This window comes from Gracilinanus agilis, chromosome 2, assembly GCF_016433145.1.
Source record: "Gracilinanus agilis isolate LMUSP501 chromosome 2, AgileGrace, whole genome shotgun sequence".
Classification (NCBI taxonomy): Eukaryota; Metazoa; Chordata; class Mammalia; order Didelphimorphia; family Didelphidae; genus Gracilinanus; species Gracilinanus agilis.
In genome coordinates this window covers 390,416,995-390,437,098 of record NC_058131.1, presented here as the reverse complement: position 1 = coordinate 390,437,098, position 20,104 = coordinate 390,416,995, and the positions used below count along the sequence as shown (strand labels likewise).

Sequence of the window (20,104 nt, the reverse complement as noted above, 5' to 3'; positions counted from 1 at the left end):
CCCTCTATTTCTTAGTTCTCTGGCCCAGCACCAGCAATTTGGAGCTTTGCAGCACAGGTGCTTCTAGGTTGCAACCCTTGGCAAGCTTTTGCACCTTAAGCCCAAGCTGGATGTTTGGGACCAAGTAAAATTCTGCAGCATGGAGCCAGTGTCTCAATGGCATTTGAGAGAGAGGGGGAGGAACTGGGTGCTCAGGGAGGTTAAGTGCCTTCCCTAAGGTCAACTGGGAAAGTGTCAGGTAGGATTGGAACCCCAGTCTTTTGAGTCCAGAGCCCAAATTCTTCCCATCCAGGACCACACTACCCAGGTTATTTGTATATTCCTTTCAGTTAAAATTTGAGCTAGATAACTTCAGATATCTCAGCTCTGTGATTCTGTGATTCTGTGATTTTATGAATGGGCCTGGTTGTGTAACTCTTTAAATTTGAATACCAGCCTTATATTTCATATTTTGCAGCCCAATCCTGGCTCATTAACCAACCAATCAATTAGTTCTTGAGTACTAATTCTCTGGGCATACAGGAGGCAAGATCTTTCTTCTTTTTTTTTCACCTGTAACAATTAAAAACATTTTTTTGACATCTTATGTTCCATCTTCTCCCTCCTTCTTTTTCCTTCCCTCGCCCTGAGACAGCAGGTAATATGATAGGGGACATGTACTATCACACAATACATTATTTCCATGTCTGTCGTGTTGTAAAAGAAGACACATTGCTTACACAAGGAAAAAAAAACATGGAGGAAATAAAGCCAAGAATGGGCTACTTCAATCTGCATTCAGATTTTTAGTTCCTTCTGTGGTGGTGGATAGAAGATCTATCTTTTCATGGATTCTCAGTCTGGTTGCAGAGAAGAGCCAGCACTGGGTTTTGCTAAACCAAGGTGCAGTCGTACAGCACATGCTCATCTACTGATTCCCCTTTATCTTAGCTTCTGTTGTAACTCAGTCTCCTTTAGCACTTGCTCCTACATGACTAAGTGTGTCACCCCTTGTCTGCTTCAGCTTCCCTGCTGACTAACCTGCTTAATCTGGCTCACTGTCGCCATCTTCTGGATTCCCCCTTTCACTGCCTTTCCCACTATTGCTCAACACATTCAGCATAAAACTACAAGAGAAAAACTTGAGGTCTTAGAAAGGCATCCAGCTCCATTTTACAGATGGGCAAAATGAAGGCCAGAGGAGTTGGGAAAGGACTTCTCCAAAGTCATGCTATAATTCAGTGGCAAATATGTTCTCACTCCTAAGCCCCTCTTCTTTCTATTTGAACACACTGACTTCCACCCCTTTCCCTCACATGGACAGTATCTTCCTTGCTTTACTTGAAGACCCACAAGATGAAAATAACTCACCAGTAAGTTACTACCAGTCCACATTCCAATGTTCTCACAAAGATATCAGTTTACTTAATGTCTCCAGTGAATTATTCGATTTAAAAGTGAGAATCTAATTATTCCTAAGTGACATCTCCTATTGTGAATTTTGCTTAAAGAAAAAATTGGGGGAGGGGAGGAGTTGGTGGCACAATGGATAAAGTGCCAGACCTTGAGTTGGGAGGACCTGGGTTCAAATATGCCCTCAGACACTTCCTAGTTGGTTGACCTTGGGCCGGTCATTTTAACTCCATTTGCCTAGCCCTTGACTTGTCAGAATTAATACTAAGAGAGCAGGTAAGGGTTTTTTAAAAATTGAGGGAGTAGGATCTGTAACTTGGTTTGGGAATATCATGGTGTGGAAACTCCTGTTGATGAAGTTGAGTAATTTCTATTTGTAATCATTTTAGAGTTAATTGTAAGCACAGATAGGTTGTGACTTATTAGTCACCCAGCTGCTATGAGATGAGACTTGAATCTTGAATCCAGGTCACTCTGGCTCTGAAGTAAGCTCTTTATAAATTTTATCAATTCTCTGATTACCAAGATTTAATAGCAGATATTATCTCTCCAAGTTAATCTTAAAATTTTGGCCAATTTAATAGTCTAAAACTTTACTGATATTCGAGTCCTGGCTGTGCCAGTAATTACAGTAAATGAGGGAAATCAGTTCCTCTTTCTGCCTCACCTTGCTCATTTGTACAATAAAGAGTTTGGATTGAACAAGCCATCCAAGAACACCCTAAGAAAAAATCCACAGGTTCAGATGGATTTACAAGTGAATTCCATCAAGCATTTAAAGTACAATTAATTATTATACAGTGTTTGGCAAAATAGGCAAAGGAGTCCTAACAAGTTCTTTTTATGGCACAAGAAGACCCCAAAACAAATAAAATTACAGAGCAATATCCTTAGTGAATATTGATGCAAAACACTAGTAAAGAGACTACAGTAATATATTACAAGGATCATTCACTATGACCAGGTTGGATTTATACCAGGAATACAAGGCTAGTTTAATATGAGGAAAACTATCAGCATAGTTGACCATATCAATAACTAAACTAATAGAAATTACATGATTATCTCAACAGATGCAGAATAAGCCTTAGACAAAATGCAATACCTATACTGGTTAAAAACACTAGAGAGCAGAGGAATAAATGGGTGATTCCTTAAAATGAAAAGTAGTTTCTACCTAAAACCTTTAGCAAGCATCATCCACAATAAGGATAAGTTAGAAGCCTTCCCAATAAGATCAGGAGTGAAGCAAGGATACTCATTATCACCACTATTATCCAATGTTGTATTATAAATGCTAGATTTACCAATAAGAAAAGAGAATTTGAGGGAGTTTAAGAGGGCCATGAGGAAATTAAACTATCACTCTTTGCAGATTATATGATGTTATAAAAGTACTTAGAGAATCCTAGAAAGTCAACTAAAAATTAGTTGAAATAATAACTTTAGCAAAGTTTTAGGATACAAAATAAGCCCACATAAATCATCAGCATTTCTATAGATCGCCAACAAAGTCTAGGAGCAAAAGTTAGGAGAAATTCCATTTAAAATAACTAGTCAAAATATAAAAAACTTGGGAATCTACTTGCTTAGACAATCAGCAATTAAATGAACACAATTACAAAACACTTCACACAAATATATCTAAACAATTGGAAAAAAATTAATTGCTCATGGGTAGGCAGAGTTAATATAATAAAAATGACAATTCTTCCTAAATTAATTTACTTATTCAGTGCCCTTCCAAAGTATCAAATAATTCATCTGGAAGAACAAAAGAGCAAAAATATCAAGAGAATGAATGAAAAAAAAATGTGAATGATGGTGGCTTGGCAGAACCAGATCTCATATTATACTATAATCATCTGGTACTGGCTAAGAAATAGAAGAGTGGATCAATGTAATAGATATGGGTAAGTGGTGTTTATTATAATTAGTTGCTGATTAGATATCTAGTCTAATTAGAAGTAGATTTCAAAACTAGAGCAAGGATTTTTACCCTGTCCTTTTTAAGACAAAACCAGGGGGAAAAATCATTGTGGGCTCTTTAAGATTTGCATGTTGGGAAGGCAGCTACAGAACTCAGGACTCTCTCTTGAACTCTCTCATTTGAGGAGGTTGCTGGAGATTTTTCTCTTTGACTATCTGTTAGTGATATCTGTGAGAGTTAATTTTGAGAAATTGGTTGAACATCTGTGAAGCTGAAGAAAGTTGTTTGAGATTGAGAGCTTTTCTCCCAGAGAGAGATAAGCTGCCAGGAGGGGGCTCAAATATGGTTTCCTCTTAATGGAACAGCACAAGTGTCTTGCTCTCTGCTGGGAGTCAGACAGGCTAGGGATCTCTCTAACAGTCACAATTGACAGTTAACTGAGGCAGCTTGTGGATTTCATAGATATTTTAGGGAGTTAATATAAATTGAAGTTCATAATTTTGGAATAGGCTAATAAGATAGAAATACATCTGTAGTTAGTGTATGAAAGTGTAGTGTCTACTTTAGTAGACAAAGAAGATATCCTATGAGGGGCAGTTTGGGTTCTGGGTTTTAGTTAGAAATATTAGTAATAGGGTAAGATATTTCCTGCTTTATTTCTATCTCCTTTATTCTGTCCCTGCCTATCCTATAGTTAATTATAAATGTGTTGGATTAAGCTGTGTCCAGCCAGTTCATCCTCCGCCTTCAATGTAGATGCCCTGACAGCTTTAGCCTATATTTACCATCTGATTAGTATCAATCAGCTATCAATGTCTATACCCTGTAGTAAGATCAATATTACCCATAATAATGGTTTTAGCAATCTAGTGTATGATAAACCCAAAGATCCCAGCTTTTGAGATAAGAACTCACACTACTTGACAAAAACTGCTGTGAAAAACTAGAAAACAGTATGGCAGAAACTGGGTATAGACCATTATCCTCACACCCTATACTAAGATGAGTTCAAAATGGGTATAAGATTTAGACATAAAGGTAAATTAGGGGAACATAGGATAATTTTCCTAGCAGATCTATGCAGAAGGAAAGAATTTTTTACCAAACAAGAGATAGAGAACATTACAAGATGTAAAATGAATAATTTTGGCTATTAAAAAGGTTTTATATAAACAAAATCAATGTAACCAAGACTATAAGGGAAACAGGTTGCTGGGGGAAAATTTCTATGACAAATTTCTCTGATAAAGGTCTCATTTCTCAAATATATAGAGAACTAAGTCAAATTTATAAAAATACAAGTCATTCCCCAATTGATAAAGGGTTAAAGGCTATAAACAAGCAGTCCTCAGAAAAAAGAATCATATCACATGAAAAAATGTTCTAATTTACTCTTGATTAGAGAAATACAAATTAAAACAACTTTGAGGTACCACTTCACACCTATCATATTGGCCTATTTAATGTGAAGTAAAGGAAAGTGATGTTGGAGGGGACGTGTCAAAATGGAGACACTAATGCATTTTTGGTGGAGCTGTGAACTGATTCAGCATTCTGGAGGGCAATTTGAAACTATGCCTGAAAGGCTATAAAGCAATGCAACCCCTTTGATTCAGTAATACCACTACTAGGTTTGTATCTCAAAGAGACTTTAAAAAGGGTGGGGAGGACCTACTTGTACAAAAATATTTATAGCAACCCTTTTTGTAGCAGCAAAGAATTGGAAATTAAGGGGAATCTATCAATCAGGGAATTGCTGAACAAATGATATGGTGGTGATGGAATACTATTGTGCTATAAGAAATGAACAGGATTATTTCAGAAAGAACTGGAAAGACCTACATGAACTGATGCAGAGTGAAATCAGCAGAATCAGGAGAATATTATACTCAGTAACAGCAATACTGTGGAATGACCAACTGTGACTTAGCTACTGTCAGCAATACGATGATCCAGGATAATTCTGAAAGACTTATGACAAAGAATGCTATCCACCTCCAGATAAAGAACTGTTGGAGTCAGATGCAGATCAAAGCATACTAATTTTCACTTTAGTTTATTTGGATTTTTATTTTGGGGTTTTGGTTTAATGATTATTCTCTTAGAAAAATGAACAATATGGAAATGTTTTGCATGATAATACAAATTAAATTGTTCACTGTCTCTGGGGAAAGTGAGGAAGTCAATTTGGATCATATAACTTCAGAAAAATTATGTGGGAAATTGTTATTACATGAAATTGATAAAATAAAATATCTTTAGAAGAAAAGAGTTTGGATCAAATGACCTCTAAAGTTCCTTCTAGCCCTAAATTTACGATACTATAGTTCAAAGACCATGAACATGGAAAATTAAAACTACCTTGCTCAACTTCAGTCTTGTGGATGAGGAAAAGAAAAAAGATCTCTCTTAAATTACCTGATCCGGTCTCACCACTTCAAGACTACTGATGAAATAGAATATTAAGGGAAGTTATGACTTATGGAGTCAGTGATTCATTAATAAGGAATTTCTAATATTAACAACTTTGTATTGGTTGGATCACTGAATCAGAATGAATCTTTGGCTCCTAAGTCAGATGAGAAATAACCTCTTTCCCATTTCTCAAACCATAAGATATTTTTGGAATATGCTAATAGGCCTATAAATGCAGAGTTCAATGAACAAAGTCACATGGCCCCTGTTGGTCAGGGAGGTGTGTTAGTCTGGGTCTTTGTCATTGCAAGATAGAGGATAGGTGCTTGTAAAGTAAGCAAAGAGGAAAAAGTCATGGGGCTGGAGCGTCTCTTGTTAAGCCCTTCTTTTTGTTTTGTTCTGTTTTCTCTTTTTTTTTTGTTGAGGCTGTAGGGGGATATAAGCAGAAGGAAGTAGATAAGTGTGGCTCTACAAGCCATGTCCAGAGTACTTTGCTTTAAGAGATTCTTGATCATTTTTGTGTACTAGGCCCCTTTGTCAGTCTGGTGAAGCCTTATGGATCTCTTTTCTTAAAATGTATGAAATAAAATACATAGTTACAAAGAAAACCAATTATATTGAAATATAGGTCAGAGTCAACGAACCCCAGGTTTAAGAACTACTTCCCCCTTCCCCCACTTAGCTCTTCACCTTTACTTCTTATGATATACCTTGGCTTCCTTCAGGACTCAGCTTGATCCTATTTTTTACAGGAAACATTTCTGGTCCCCTAGTTGCTAATGCCTTTCCCTCCAAGATGACACTTTTTTTTAACCCTTACCTTCCATCTTAGAATTAATACTTAGAATTAATACAATAATAATAATTGGTTCCAAGGTAGAAGAATGGTAAAGGCTAGGCAAATAGGGTTAAAGTGACTGGCCCAAGGTTACCCACCTAGGAAGTGTCTGTGGTCAGATATGAACCCAATACTTCCCATCTCTGGTACTGACTCTCAATCCACTGAGCTACCTTGCTCCCCACCAAATGACTTCTTATCTATGCTGAATATATTTTGTTGGGTGAAAGGTGGACATCAAAAGTAGATGAGCAACCCTAAAAAAGAGCTCGGTAAGCCATCATCTCAGGGGTGCTAGACCTCCTTGAAAGGCCCATATACTCTAATCCTCACCTGTGGCTCCAAGAAGCTAAAGTGTGGGAAACTGGGGATGAGAACGATTTGTTCCCAAAGGCCATTAATGCAGCTTGGAAGCAGGCTAGACCTAGAGCTTGGTTAGACATTGAAAATGCCAAGGTCATCCATTGCATCCCAGCCTATTACCAGTCATCCTGACTTTTGTCTTGACACTGGACTTCCAATGATTCTGGATGAGAGATGACTTTGCAATCAAGTTACCACTGTCAGGATGTCATTGGTCCTCTTCAAAACTAAGGACAAACAAAGCTATTTGGACATTGGCACGTCTCCACATTAGAACATACACTCCTTGAGACCAATAATTGTTTTTGTCTATCTCTGTGTCCCCATTGCATAGCACAATGGCTGGCAATACATTTAAAGCATTTACTAATGCTTAAATTTTTTTTTTTCATTCAGCAAAAATCTGCTTATTCTATCTCTATTTCTTCTTCTGTTGTCTCAAGTGAGAATGAAAGAAAAAACTGGAACTATAGTCAAACAAATTTAGACATTGGTTATATCCCAAAACTGTTTTATTCTGCCAAGTCCTACACCTCCATCAAGAATTAGATAAAGTGTTTCATTATTAGACTAGAATTATGGTTGGTCAGAATTCCCAAATCTTTCAGAGCTTCTTACCTTTCCCAAATTATTATCATTAGTTCTGTTTGCATCAGTATGCACTATATGTTCTTTCCTGGTGTTCTGATTAACTTCTTACATGTTAGTATTTTTTCACATATATGTACCATAACTTGTTTCCCCAATTTATGGGCACCCTGATTCCCATTCTTTGCCACTTCAGTAGGCTTTAAGTAATTTTGTACATCCTTAAAGTTTATTTTGTTTAGGCCTAACATCTCCTTTAATCTAACCTGGCCTGAGTTCTGCAAGTTTTTGATCTGGGTTTGGGACCAAGTAACAGTAGACTGAGCTAGATTCAGTCATTATTAATCAGCTGGGAAACTTTGTTATTTCTGAGTGACAGAACTGCAGCATCCCTTTTGGTTTAGGATTTATGCTCTGTTTTTTAAGAGTCTGAGATGTGCTGCTGTTTCTGAACTTACCCCTCTTTTGACATACCATCCAGGGCTTATGATTCCCCTTCATCCCAGAATGCGATTCCAAGTGTAAGGATGGGATTTGTGCTCTCCTTAGTATACCTTAGATGTGACCTGGCACTGTGTAGTGTGCAACAAAGCTGCCATTTCCTGTCATGGTACCCTGAAATAGGCTTGGAATCTCCTATTTCCTGGCACACAGCCTCTACCTTGGGCTGGAGTGTTTTGCTCAGAGCATTCTTTCTGGCCAGGATCCTTCCCCAGGGCCCATAGATCTCATCTTCCTATGCCAAGTTGGGCTAGAAAAAATTTCTCGCTGGAACTATTTTTGTTTAAACTTCCTCATTAGGATTAGTCTGGTAAAGTTCCTAGATCTATTTGGAGGAGGGGGGAAGGGTGGAGGATCAATATACTTGCTACTCTGCCATCTTGGCTCCACAATAAGCAATAAATCCATGTTGATTGGGCGCCACCTCAGCACAGTCCAAGACTTTTTTTTTAACATTTATTAATATTCATTTTTAACATGGTTACATGATTCATGCTCCTACTTTCCCCTTCACCCCTTGACCTCTCCCACCCACCCATAGCCGATGCGCATTTCCACTGGTTTTAACATGTGTCATTGATCAAGACCCATTTCCAAATTGTTGATAGTTGCATTAGTGTGATAGTTTCAGGTCTACATCCCCAATCATGTCCGCCTCAACCCATGCGTTCAAGCAGTTGTTTTTCTTCTATGTTTCCTCTCCTGCAGTTCTTCCTCTGAATGTGGGTAGCGTTCTTTACCATAAGTTCCTCATAACTGTCCTGTGTCATTGCATTGCTGCTGGTACAGAAGTCCATTACATTCTATTTTACCACAGTGTATCAATCTCTGTGTACAGTGTTCTTCTGGCTTTGCTCCTTTCGCTCTGCATCAATTCCTGAGGGTCTTTCCAGTTCACATGGAATTCCTCCAGTTTATTATTCCTTTGAGCACAATAGTATTCCATCACCAGCATATACCACAGTTTGTTCAGCCATTCCCCAATTGAAGGACATACCCTCCTTTTCCAGTTTTTTGCCACCACAAAAAGTGCAGCTATAAATATTTTCATACAAGTCTGTTTATCTATGATCTCTTTGGGGTACAAACCCAACAATGGTATGGCTGGATCAAAGGGGCAGGCATTCTTTTATAGCCCTTTGAGCATAGTTCCAAATTGCCAGCCAGAATGGTTGGATCAGTTCACAACTCCACCAGCAATGCATTAATGTCCCAATTTTGCCACATCCCCTCCAGCATTCATTACTCTCCCCTTTTTTCATTTTAGCCAATCCGTTAGGTGTGAGGTGATACCTCAGAGTTGTTTTGATTTACATTTCTCTAATTATTAGAGATTTAGAACACTTTCTCATGTGCTTATTGGTACTTTTGATTTCTTTACCTGAAAATTGCCTATTCATGTCTCTTGCCCATTTATCAATTGGGGAATGGCTTGATTTTTTTATACAATTGATTTAACTCCTTGTATATTTGAGTAATTAGACCCCGTCAGAGTTTTTTGTTATAAAGATCTTTTCCCAACTTGTTGCTTTCCTTCTGATTTTGACTACATTGTTTTTATTTGTTCAAAAGCTTTTTAGTTTAATATAATCAAAACCATTTAATTTACATTTTGTAATTTTCTCTAACTCTTGCTTGGTTTAAAAATTTTCCCTTTCCCATAGATCTGACAGGTATACTATTCTATGTTCAGCTAATTTTCTTATAGTTTCCTTCTTTATATTCAGGTCATTCACCCATTCTGAATTTATCTTGGTGTAAGATGTGAGATGTTGATCTAAACCTAATATCTCCCTTATTGTTTTCCAATTTTCCCAACAGTTTTTGTCAAATAGTGGATTCATGTCCCAGAAGTTGGGCTCTTTGGGTTTATCATACACTGTCTTGCTGATGTCATTTACCCCAAGTCTATTCCACTGATCCTCCCTTCTGTCTCTTAGCCAGTACCACATTTGTTTTGATGACTGCTGCTTTATAGTATAGTTTAATATCTGGTACTGCTAAGTCCAAGACTTTTTTGAAGGGCATACATATTAGAAATACAGTTGCTTGAGGAAAGTCATCCAGAAAACACCCCCATTCTCATCTTCTGATCCACACTTGCTCTGACCAAAGACATAAAGACTCGTCTGGTTCTTTTTTTCCTTTCTGTCAGGACAACTAGCTCTGTAGCCTCACTAAAAGGGAACACCCATCCAGAATGTTATCTAGAGTATAACTAAATCTCTGCTTTTATATGCCAACTGTAATTATCCTCAGAGTGGGAGAACATAGATGCGCCCCCCTTAAGTCAATAGGCATTCTTGGCTTCATACTTCCAGATTATTTTGGTAGCATCTAGAGCCCAGGATTTAAGCTTGATCTAGGACAGGAAAAATCAGTGACACAGCAAAAAAACAAGAGTGAGGTGTGTATAATAACAATTTAAAAACACAATATAGGAATGTGGGGTGAGAAGAAACATGTTCAATTAAAAAGTAGATAATTACTCAAAGGCTCTGGTGGAATTTTGTGGAGAACTGAAAAAGCTTAGGTGAATTAGTTCATAGAAGGATTGGTAGGTTCCCATTATACACCCAAGAATTCCCACAGTACTAATAAATAAATCCTTAATAATGGTGAAAGAGCTTATGCCATCCAAGTAATAGGTACAGATCTCCAGGAGTGGTGGGATGATCAGAGCCAGGGCAGTACAACTTGCAGAACCCAACAGTGCAATGACCAACTCCATATGGGGGATCAGCATAGCAACTATATCTGTAAGAGGAAAATTACAAGGGTTCAGGATTGAGCTATTACCAAAGGAAATTGCTACCTAAAGGACACAATCATCATTTGAGAGTTGGAATTGAAATGGGTGATAAAAAATTGGCTATTGCAATCTTCCTCACACATTTCTGTTTCAATTTCCATTGAAAATGAACATTTCCACTCCCACCCCAGAACATTTAGACTCATTCAATAGAGAGATAAGTGCCCTAATTCAGGAAGAGAGGTTGTTTGGATTTCATTCCACAAAAAATGACCACACATCCAGATGAGAACTGTTACTGGAAAGACTCCCTCAATAACACAGCAGAGATAAATGCACTCCTAGAGTGTGTTAGCCATTTAGTTCAATGCAGGGTGGAGCAATCAATGTGTTGGTCCAGGACTTCAAAGTTAAGAGACCACAAAAATTAGTCATATGAACTTGTTTTAAGAGAATCAACCAGTTAGCAAGAAGAGTTGAGTGATTGATAATAACACTGAAAATAACATTGTTCTGTGAGCCACTAAAGAAACTAAATCCCTTTCTTAATCAATTGAATTTATGCTCACTTGAATTATTTTCACATGGTGAATTAAGTTGATTTGACTGTACCCTTTGTTCTACTTGCCTGAGGATCAAAATTAAATTGCTTCAAGATCCATCTGAAGGTGGTAGTTCTGCAATCCTCTTAAACCACCAGAATCTATGTGTTGCCCATTTACTGTATATGTAAAACAAAGGGATTAGATCCAATGGCTTCTCAGGTTTCTCTTTGCTTTGGCATTCTATATTCTGAAATGCTTTTCAGCACTTTCAAACTGGTTTAAGAAGTTCTGCAGATCTGGTGTTTTATGGTTTATGTTCCAAGATCCACCTCCAACCCTTATAGCCTCTGAGCTATGAGCTCCCAAGTTAGATTAGCCTATAGTTAAATGTTGGAAGAGATCACATTTCTTCTCTCATTTCTTGCCCATTTAAGGCTTATCAGTCTCTGACAAGCCCAGAGTGGGTTCATAATTCTAAATATTTAATTTCTTTATGGATAAGGGGACCACATAATCCATTGTACTGATTGTCCTCTACCAATTAAGAGCTAAATAGATGAGTCTAAAGACATCCTTCTTACTTGCCCAACTCCAAGGGAGAGGCAAGTGAAAAACAGAGAAGAGGCAAATGAGTCTCAACTCCTCCCAGACAACAAAAGATCTTTATAATGCACACTATAAACATTCAGTTCAAATTGCAAAAATGTCACTACTGCTACTTTCTTTCTTTCTTTTTTTTAGATCCTCACCTTCTGTCTTAGTATCAGTTCTAAGAAAGAAGAGTGGCAAGGGCTAGGCAATTGTGGTTAAGTGACCTGCCCAGAGTCACATAACTAGGAAATGGATGAGGCCAGAATTGTACCCAAGTCCTCTTGACTCCAGACCTGACTCTATCCATTGTGCTACCTAGCTGCCCCTCACTACCTTTACTTTCTTCTTCTTTTTTTTAAATTTAAATTTTATTCTCTAAACTATTCTGTCTTGGAATCGATACTGTGCATTGATTCTAAGGCAGAACAGTGGTAAGGGCTAGGCAATAGTATTTAAGTAACTTGCTCAGGGTCATATAACTAGGAAGCCTGGGTTTAGATTTGAACCCAGGTCCTTCAGTTTTTAGGTCTGGCTTTCAATCCACTAAGCCAACTAACTGCCCCCATTACCTTTGCTCTCCATCTCCCCCCATCTATTAGTTCTTTCCCTAGTGCTTATAAATATGCCATGTCTTCCTGGACTTAAAATAAAAATTTCACTCAACTCTACCAATATATCAAGCTATCATACTAGATCTTTCTTGCCTTTCACTGCTAAATTCCTTGATTTCCTTACTACTTATACTCCTCAGCTTCTTGTAATCATTTTTAATCTTACCACTCAGCTGAAACTACTTTTTAATCTTAAAGATTTCCTTGACTGAATTGGATGACCTTTTCTCAATCCTCATCCTCTGACCTCTTTGCCACTTTTGATACTAGTGATCAACTCCTCCCCAAACCCTCTTCTTTGTCTCTCATGACAGTGCCCACTCTTCCTCTATCTACACATCTGCTTGCTCCTTGTCAGTGTCCTATGCTGGATCATCATCTGCCTGCCATCATCTAAGTATGCCTCCCTTCCAAGGCTCTGTCCTGATCATATTTCTTTTTTTGCTTGCTACATTCTTTTAACTTTTTTTAAACCTTTACCACCTTCTATCTTAGAATTAATACTAAGTATTGGATCTAAGGCAGAAGGGTGGTAAGGGCTATGTATTTGGGATTAAGTGACTTGCCCATGATCACTCAGCTAGGAAGTGTCTGAAGTCACATTTGAACCCAGAACCTCCTGTCTCTAGGCCTGATTCTATCTGCTGAGACACTTAGCTTCCCCTGCACTCTTTTATCTTTAGGCAGAGATGAATACCAAATCTTTATGTCCATCCCTACTTTACCTTCTGAATTTTAGTACTGCCAAATGGAGAACTAGGCTTCTCTAGCTGTACTTCACACAGACATCTCAAACTCAATAGATCCAGAACGGAATTCATTTTTCTACTTAAACCCATTTATTTCTCCAAACTATTTTTGTGGACCTTGTCATAACTTAAGAGTCATCTATGGCTCTTCCTTCTCTCTCACCCTCTACATCTATTCAACTGCTAAATCATGTCAATTCTCCCTCCACAAATTTCTTGCTTGTATTCAATTCTCTCCCTTCAAACCTTACCAAACTATAGGTTAGGTTTCTGTCCCCCTTCCATAGACTATTGTAATAACTTCCTAGGTCAGTGATGGGCAAACTTTTTAAAAAAGGGGCCAAAGGAAAGGAAATGCTCATCTGTCAGTCTCTTTCTAAGGCAACTCTTTCGAATTTTCATTGTACTGCATCCTACTCATTGTATTCGTCAGATTAGGAATAATGTCATGTGTCAGGATAGAACATTTCAGGGGGCTGCATCTGGCCCACGGACCATAGTTTACCCATAACTGTCCTAGGTGGTCACACTGCCACTCTCCTTTCTTCTCCAGTCTTCACACAATTATCAAAACTATAGAATGTTAAAGCTGAAAGGGATCTTGGATTACAGGACACAGAATGTCAGTGAGAGGAGGGACTTTGTAGAATATAGTCTAGCCCTCTCATTTTACAGATGAAGAAACTAATACTCACCATAAATGCCTTAAAAATGCATTCTGCTTTCTACTCACATGTAATACAGACCATGAGGGCACGAACAGACAAGTCAACCAATAATTCCCATTGTTCTGGTACCCAGGAGATGACAATAGGGATGATGATCTTTGTAGGGACATAGAACTGCAGGGCATAGGTGAAAAAAATTCCAATGGAGTAGAGTAGCTTGACAGACTGATATAACCTAAAGACAGAATCCAGATTGTCAGGTTATCTCAGAATATCCTCTGAAGATTTTAGCATAATCCTTTAGCCCTAATGTGACTGGATTGGTTCATGTGGCAAGAAGAGTTTGTGTAGAATCGGTGGGATTATTAGTATCATTTATAATTTTGGGAAAATGGAAAGAAGTGGGTTTCAGGCATCTAAGTGAATCAGGAGTTAGGGGACCTGGCTTCTAGTCTTTTTTTTAACCTTTAACTTCTATCAAAGCATTGATTCCAAGAAGAGTGGTAAGGAGTAGGCAATTGAACTTACGTGACTTGCCCAGGATCACACAGCTAGGAAGAATATGAGGCCAGATTTGAACTGAGGACCTTCCATCTCTAGGTCTGGCTCTCAGTTGGTTCACCAAACCACCTACCTCCCCTGCTCTACCCTTAACCCAACCCTGGATTCTAGTCTTAAGGCTGAATCAATGGAAGTCTAATGTCCCAAGTCAAAACAGCACCCCATGATGTCATTGGTCCTCTTCAAAAAACAAAGGATGAACATTAAGAATGACCCAACCAAGGGAGAGGCTAGTCCTACTGCCCAACCCTGATCAGATGACAAATGGAATTCTGATTCTGGTTCTGAACATCACAGTTTGAGAAGGCATCAGCAGGCAAACTGACCACAAAGGGAAGGTGATTGAAAATGAATGTGTCACAAAACAACGAAATATAGGAACTGGAATAAGAAGAGAATACTCAGGGGATAATGATCATATATATCTAAAAGTTAGTCACATGTAAGAAGGCTTAGGTTTTTTCCTGCTAGATGGTTCCAGGATGGGGCAGGGCTAGGAATAAGAGCAGGAGGAATGCAGGGAGTTAGATAATTCTCTCTATTCTGTGCCTCACTTCTAGTTCCAGGTTCTTCCTGTGCCACTATCATTCAGTAATTTCTTCCTTGGAAGTTAATACCATTAACATTTATCACTCAATCTAGATCATGGTGACCATTTTTCCTACTGGATCCCAGATCATGCTCCCTTTTTTTCCCTCAAGAATTTAAGTACCTAGATCACTGTCTTCCTCTCTTTTCCAGCTCTTGACATTACTAGTAGAGGACTTCAACATACATGTCAGTGCTTCTTCAAACAGCATTAATTCTTAATTCCTTGCTATGATTCCAACTCTATGACTTACTTCCTACTCTACATCACTCACTCACAGGAGTGATCACCCCCAAGAACTTGCTACCACCCACAAATATTTCATATTCCTGATTAAAAAAAGCCAAAAACCTTCTAATGTTCTGCTGGGCATAAGCTATCATTCCATCTCTTTTGCTTCACCCTATTGAACCTATTCTGTATCTTCATTTTGACTTCTATTCATACCTCAGTTCTGTCTCAGTTCATCACCCTGCTCTGACTATGCTTTCTTTACCAATCAATCTAAATCCTACAATTAGCCATTTTGTTTACACATTGTCATCTCCTTCCTGTATCCCTTTGTCCTCACTCATATACTATTGAGTAGAACTAGAAAAAGTCACATAATTTAGCTACAAATTTACATTACTTGATCTCACCTAGGGCCTTTGCAAAGCAAACCTTTTACTCATCCCCAATTGATTATCTCTCCTACTTCCCTACAAACCCTTCTTTCCTTCCTCAAACCAACCATACCTTTCTCATTCCTACCTTAAGACTTCTAAGTTTAGAGACATGCCTCATAGTCTTACTTACCTTACTGAGAAAATAAAGGCTATTCATGGTGATTTCCCTCTTCTTTTCATCTTAAAAACCCTTGATATCCTCTTTACCCTGACTGCTATCTCCTCCCTTACTTCAATCTCTTATAATAAGGTCTTTTTCTTGCCAAGGTCAACCTCTCTCTATCCTTTATTGTCCTCTTCTTTCTTCTCCAGCAAATTGTTCCCTTAATTGTTCCACCCCTCTCTAATCTTCAATATCTCCCAGTTTACCAATTCTTTCCCTGTTTCCTATAAATATGTTTAAGTCTCCAAAATCTTTAATAATATCATGACTCTATCTTTGGGTGTATCCTAACATTCTGTCCTAGGTCTCCTTTTTGCATTTACTTTGTTAACTTCATCAACTCCCATTATCCTATCTACTCGAAATATTTCTAGATTTATGTACCCATGTCTCATTCCCCTCCTACTTCTCCATAGGGTAAGATAGGATTCTATACCCCAATGAATCTGGTTGTTATTCCCTCTCTTTACCAGTTACCATGAGAATAAAGTTTAAAACATTGTCTATTACTCCCCTCATCCTTCCCTCCACTGAAATAGTTTTTCACATCATTTTAGATTAGATAATTGACCCCATTCCATCTCTCCCTTCCATTTTCTCTCAGTGCAATACTTTTTTTCATCCCTTGATTTTTTTTGCATATCATATCATCTTAATCAACTTACTTCCCCATCCTCTGTCTAAGTATACTCTTTCTGACAGCTCAACTAGTAAAAAGAATTACAAATACCTTCTTTCCATGTAGGAACACATGGAAAGATATGACCTTATTGAGTCTCTTAAATTTTCTCTTTTTCATTTACCTTTTTAGGCTTCTCTTGGGTCTGTGTTTGGACTTCAAATTTTCTGTTTAGGTCTGGTCTTTTCTTCAGGAATGCTTGGAAATCTTCTATTTTATTGAATGACCATTTTTTCCCCCTGAAAGAATACTCAGTTTTGCTGGATAGGTGATTTTGGGTTGTAGACCTAGATCTTTCACCTTCTGAAATATTATATTCCATGAATTCTGATCCTTTAATGTGAAAGCTGCTAAGTCCTGTGTGGTCTTGATTGTAGCTCCATGGTATTTGAATTGTTTCTTTCTGTGCTTGCAGTATTTTCTCCTTGGCTTGGGGGCTTTTGAATTTAACTATTATATTCCTGGAAGCTGTTATTTGAGGATTTCTTTCTGATGGTGATCTGAAGATTCTTTTAATTTCTATTCGTCTTTTGTTCAAGAATATCTGGGGAGTTTTCTTTGATAATTTCTTGAATTATGATGTCCAGGATTTTTTTTTAAATCATGGCTCTCAGGTAGTCTATTACTTCTTAAATTGTCTCTCCTGGGTCTATTTTCCAAGTCAGTTTTTTTTAATGAAATATTTCACATTTTTTTCATTCTTTTGATTTTGTTTTATTGTTTCTTGATGTCTCATGAAGTCATTAGTTTCTAGTTGCCCAATTCTAATTTTTAAAGAAATTATTTTCTTCCATCAGCTTTTCAACCTCCTTTTTTATTTGGCCCATTTCTTCTTGCATTGCTTTCATTTCTCTTCCCCATTTCTCCTTTGCCTCTCAACTGATTTTTGAAATTCTTTTTTGAGATCTTAAAGAATTTGAGTCCAGTTCAGATTTTTCTTTTGGTCTTTGCATGTATTTGCTTTGCTTTCACTTTTCACTTCTGTGTCTGGGCCTTGCTTTGTCACCATAAAAATTCTCTATAGTTAGGTGTTTTTTTTAATTATAAATTTTACTTAATTGATTAAGAAAAATTTTCCATGGATACATGATTCATGTTCTTTCTCTCTCCTCTTCCGAAACCCTTCTCATAGCCAATGAGCAATTCCACTGGGTTTTACATGTATCATTGATCAGGACCTGTTTCTATATTATTCATATTTGAACTAGGGTGATCATTTAGAATCTACATCCCTAATCATATCCCCGTCGAACCAAGTGATCAAGCAGTTGTTTTTCTTTTGTGTTTCTACTCCCACAGTTCTTTCTCTGGATGTGAATAGTATTCTTTCTCATAGGTCCCCCCAAAATGTCTTGGAGCATTGCATTGCTGCTAGTAGAGAAATCCATTACATTCTATTGTGCCACAGTGTATCTGTCTCTGTGTATAAGGTTCTCCTGGTTCTGCTCCTTTCACTCTGCATCAATTCCTGGAGGTCATTCCAGTTCACATGGAATTCCTCCAGTTCATTATTCCTTTTAGCACAATAGTATTCCATCACCAACAGATACCATAATTTGTTTAGCTACTTCCCAATCAAAGGGCATCCCCTCATTTTCCAATTTTTTTTGCTACCACAAAGAGCACAGCTATAAATATTTTTGCACAAGTCTTTTTCCTTATTATCTCTTTAGGGTATGAACCCAAAGTGTTTTTTTTAATGTTTGCGCATTTCCCCAGACTTTTTAAAGGTAGAGTCTGTTCTCTGGGTGGTTAGGGCACCCTCTTAAACTTTGGTCCTTTCTTGATGCTACCCTTTGCCTTATTTCTAGGTTTTTGTAAGTTTTAGTTCTTCTAAGATATTATGATGGCCTGTGGGCTGGGAGCTCTGAAAGCCACCTTCCACTGTTGATTCAATTACTTTAACTTCTGAGACTGATGATAGCTCAAATTCTAATCTCCAATGTAGGCATTTGGTTTCACTTTGGGATTGTTCAGGTCAGGCACATAGCATACAGCAGACTGTCTAGTCCTGGGACTCCACCTTGAGCTTTTGGCAAGGGTTAGCCAACACCAAGTCAGCACCCTGGGGATTGCCTCTGCAAGGAATCAAGGGGTCCAGCTACAGTTCTACTGACTGCCCCCAAATAAGATCTATGTCCTCACCACAAGCCGGGGGTTGGACTCCTGGCCTTGTTCTGGTCCCATACAGATCAGGCTACACAGTATAGCTTGCCCTGGGATGGAATTCTGCACCTCACCACAAGTTTTCTTAGAACTTTAAGGGGTACACATTGGGTTGGACTGTTAATGGAGCAGGCAGCATCTCAGTGTCTGGATGTTGGCCAGGGTCCAGGTTCAGAATCTGGCATAATAAATGTGGAGCGGGTCAGTGTTGCGGTTGGCTTGCTCTTTACTCCTTGCTGTAGCCTCCTGCTGACTGTGCTTCCCTCTCACCCAGTGTCCCAGTTGCTCTCTGCCTATCTTTCAGGTTGTTTTCTTCTTCAAAGTGCTTCACTCTGTTTCCTTGTTGGTTATTTCACTTCATTTTGTGGTGGTAGGATTTCTCATGATAGTTTTGAACTTCTCTGCTTCCACTCTGACATCTTGGCTCTGGAACTGGATATCCCAACACCAGTCTCCCTCTTGAACTCTAGTCCTACACCAACATTTTGGCATTTTTTTAACCCTTACCTTCCATCTTGGAGTCAATACTGTGTATTGAGTCTAAGGCAGAAAAGAGGTAAGGGTAGGCAAGTGGCTTGCCTAGGGTCACACAGCTGGGAAGTGTCTGAGGCCAGATTTGAACCCAGGACCTCCCTTCTCTAGGCCTGGCTCTCAATCCACTGAACTACCCAGCTGCCCCCAACATTTTGGCATTTCAAATTGTATGTCTCATACACATATCAAGCTCAACATGTCTAAAAGAGAATATTTTTGTTTAAAATTTTGTTCACCACCTATACTAAACTTCTCGAATTCTAGGAAAGGTATCTAAGCTCCAAGATTGAACTTGATATTATCCTTGACTCCTCACTCTCCAAACTCAGTCAGTTTTCAGATTATACCATTTCTAGCATAGCATCTTATCCATTCCCTTTTCACTACTCACACAGGCCTACATTAGTTTGGACTCTTTCCATATCTCACCTGAACTACTGCAATGGCTTCTTAATTGTCTCTCTATACTGCTATCCATCTTCCACAAAATGCCAAGTGGAGATCTAGATTGGGATCCCAATTCTGTTGTACAGTTTTTAGATATTCTTTCCAACTTTGTGCCATTTCCACATTTGACAAGTTTTCCATCTTTGTCTTTATCCTAGTCATTTACAAAATGTTGAAGTGGGTCAAGGACAGATCCCTGGGCACTTTGCTCTAGATCTTCTTTTAGACTAACATCACTCTATTCATAAGATCATAGATTTAGAGCTGGAAGGAACCTTGTAGGTCATTTGATCCAACTCTCACTTTACAGATGAAAAAACTGAGGTCTGAGAAATGATGTGACCCATATGGGGT

The 20,104-nt window shown here is 38.3% G+C and overlaps 1 protein-coding gene across 1 annotated transcript in view; it reads right to left on the bottom strand.

The window, feature by feature from the left end:
• Positions 1–10,512: 10,512 nt before the first annotated feature.
• Positions 10,513–20,104, bottom strand: part of LOC123235598 (proton-coupled amino acid transporter 1-like) — an 80,047-nt gene continuing 70,455 nt past the window's right edge. The window contains 2 exon segments of the mRNA XM_044661785.1: positions 10,513–10,784; positions 14,009–14,178. Of these exon segments, the coding sequence (XP_044517720.1) occupies positions 10,513–10,784; positions 14,009–14,178 (442 nt within the window).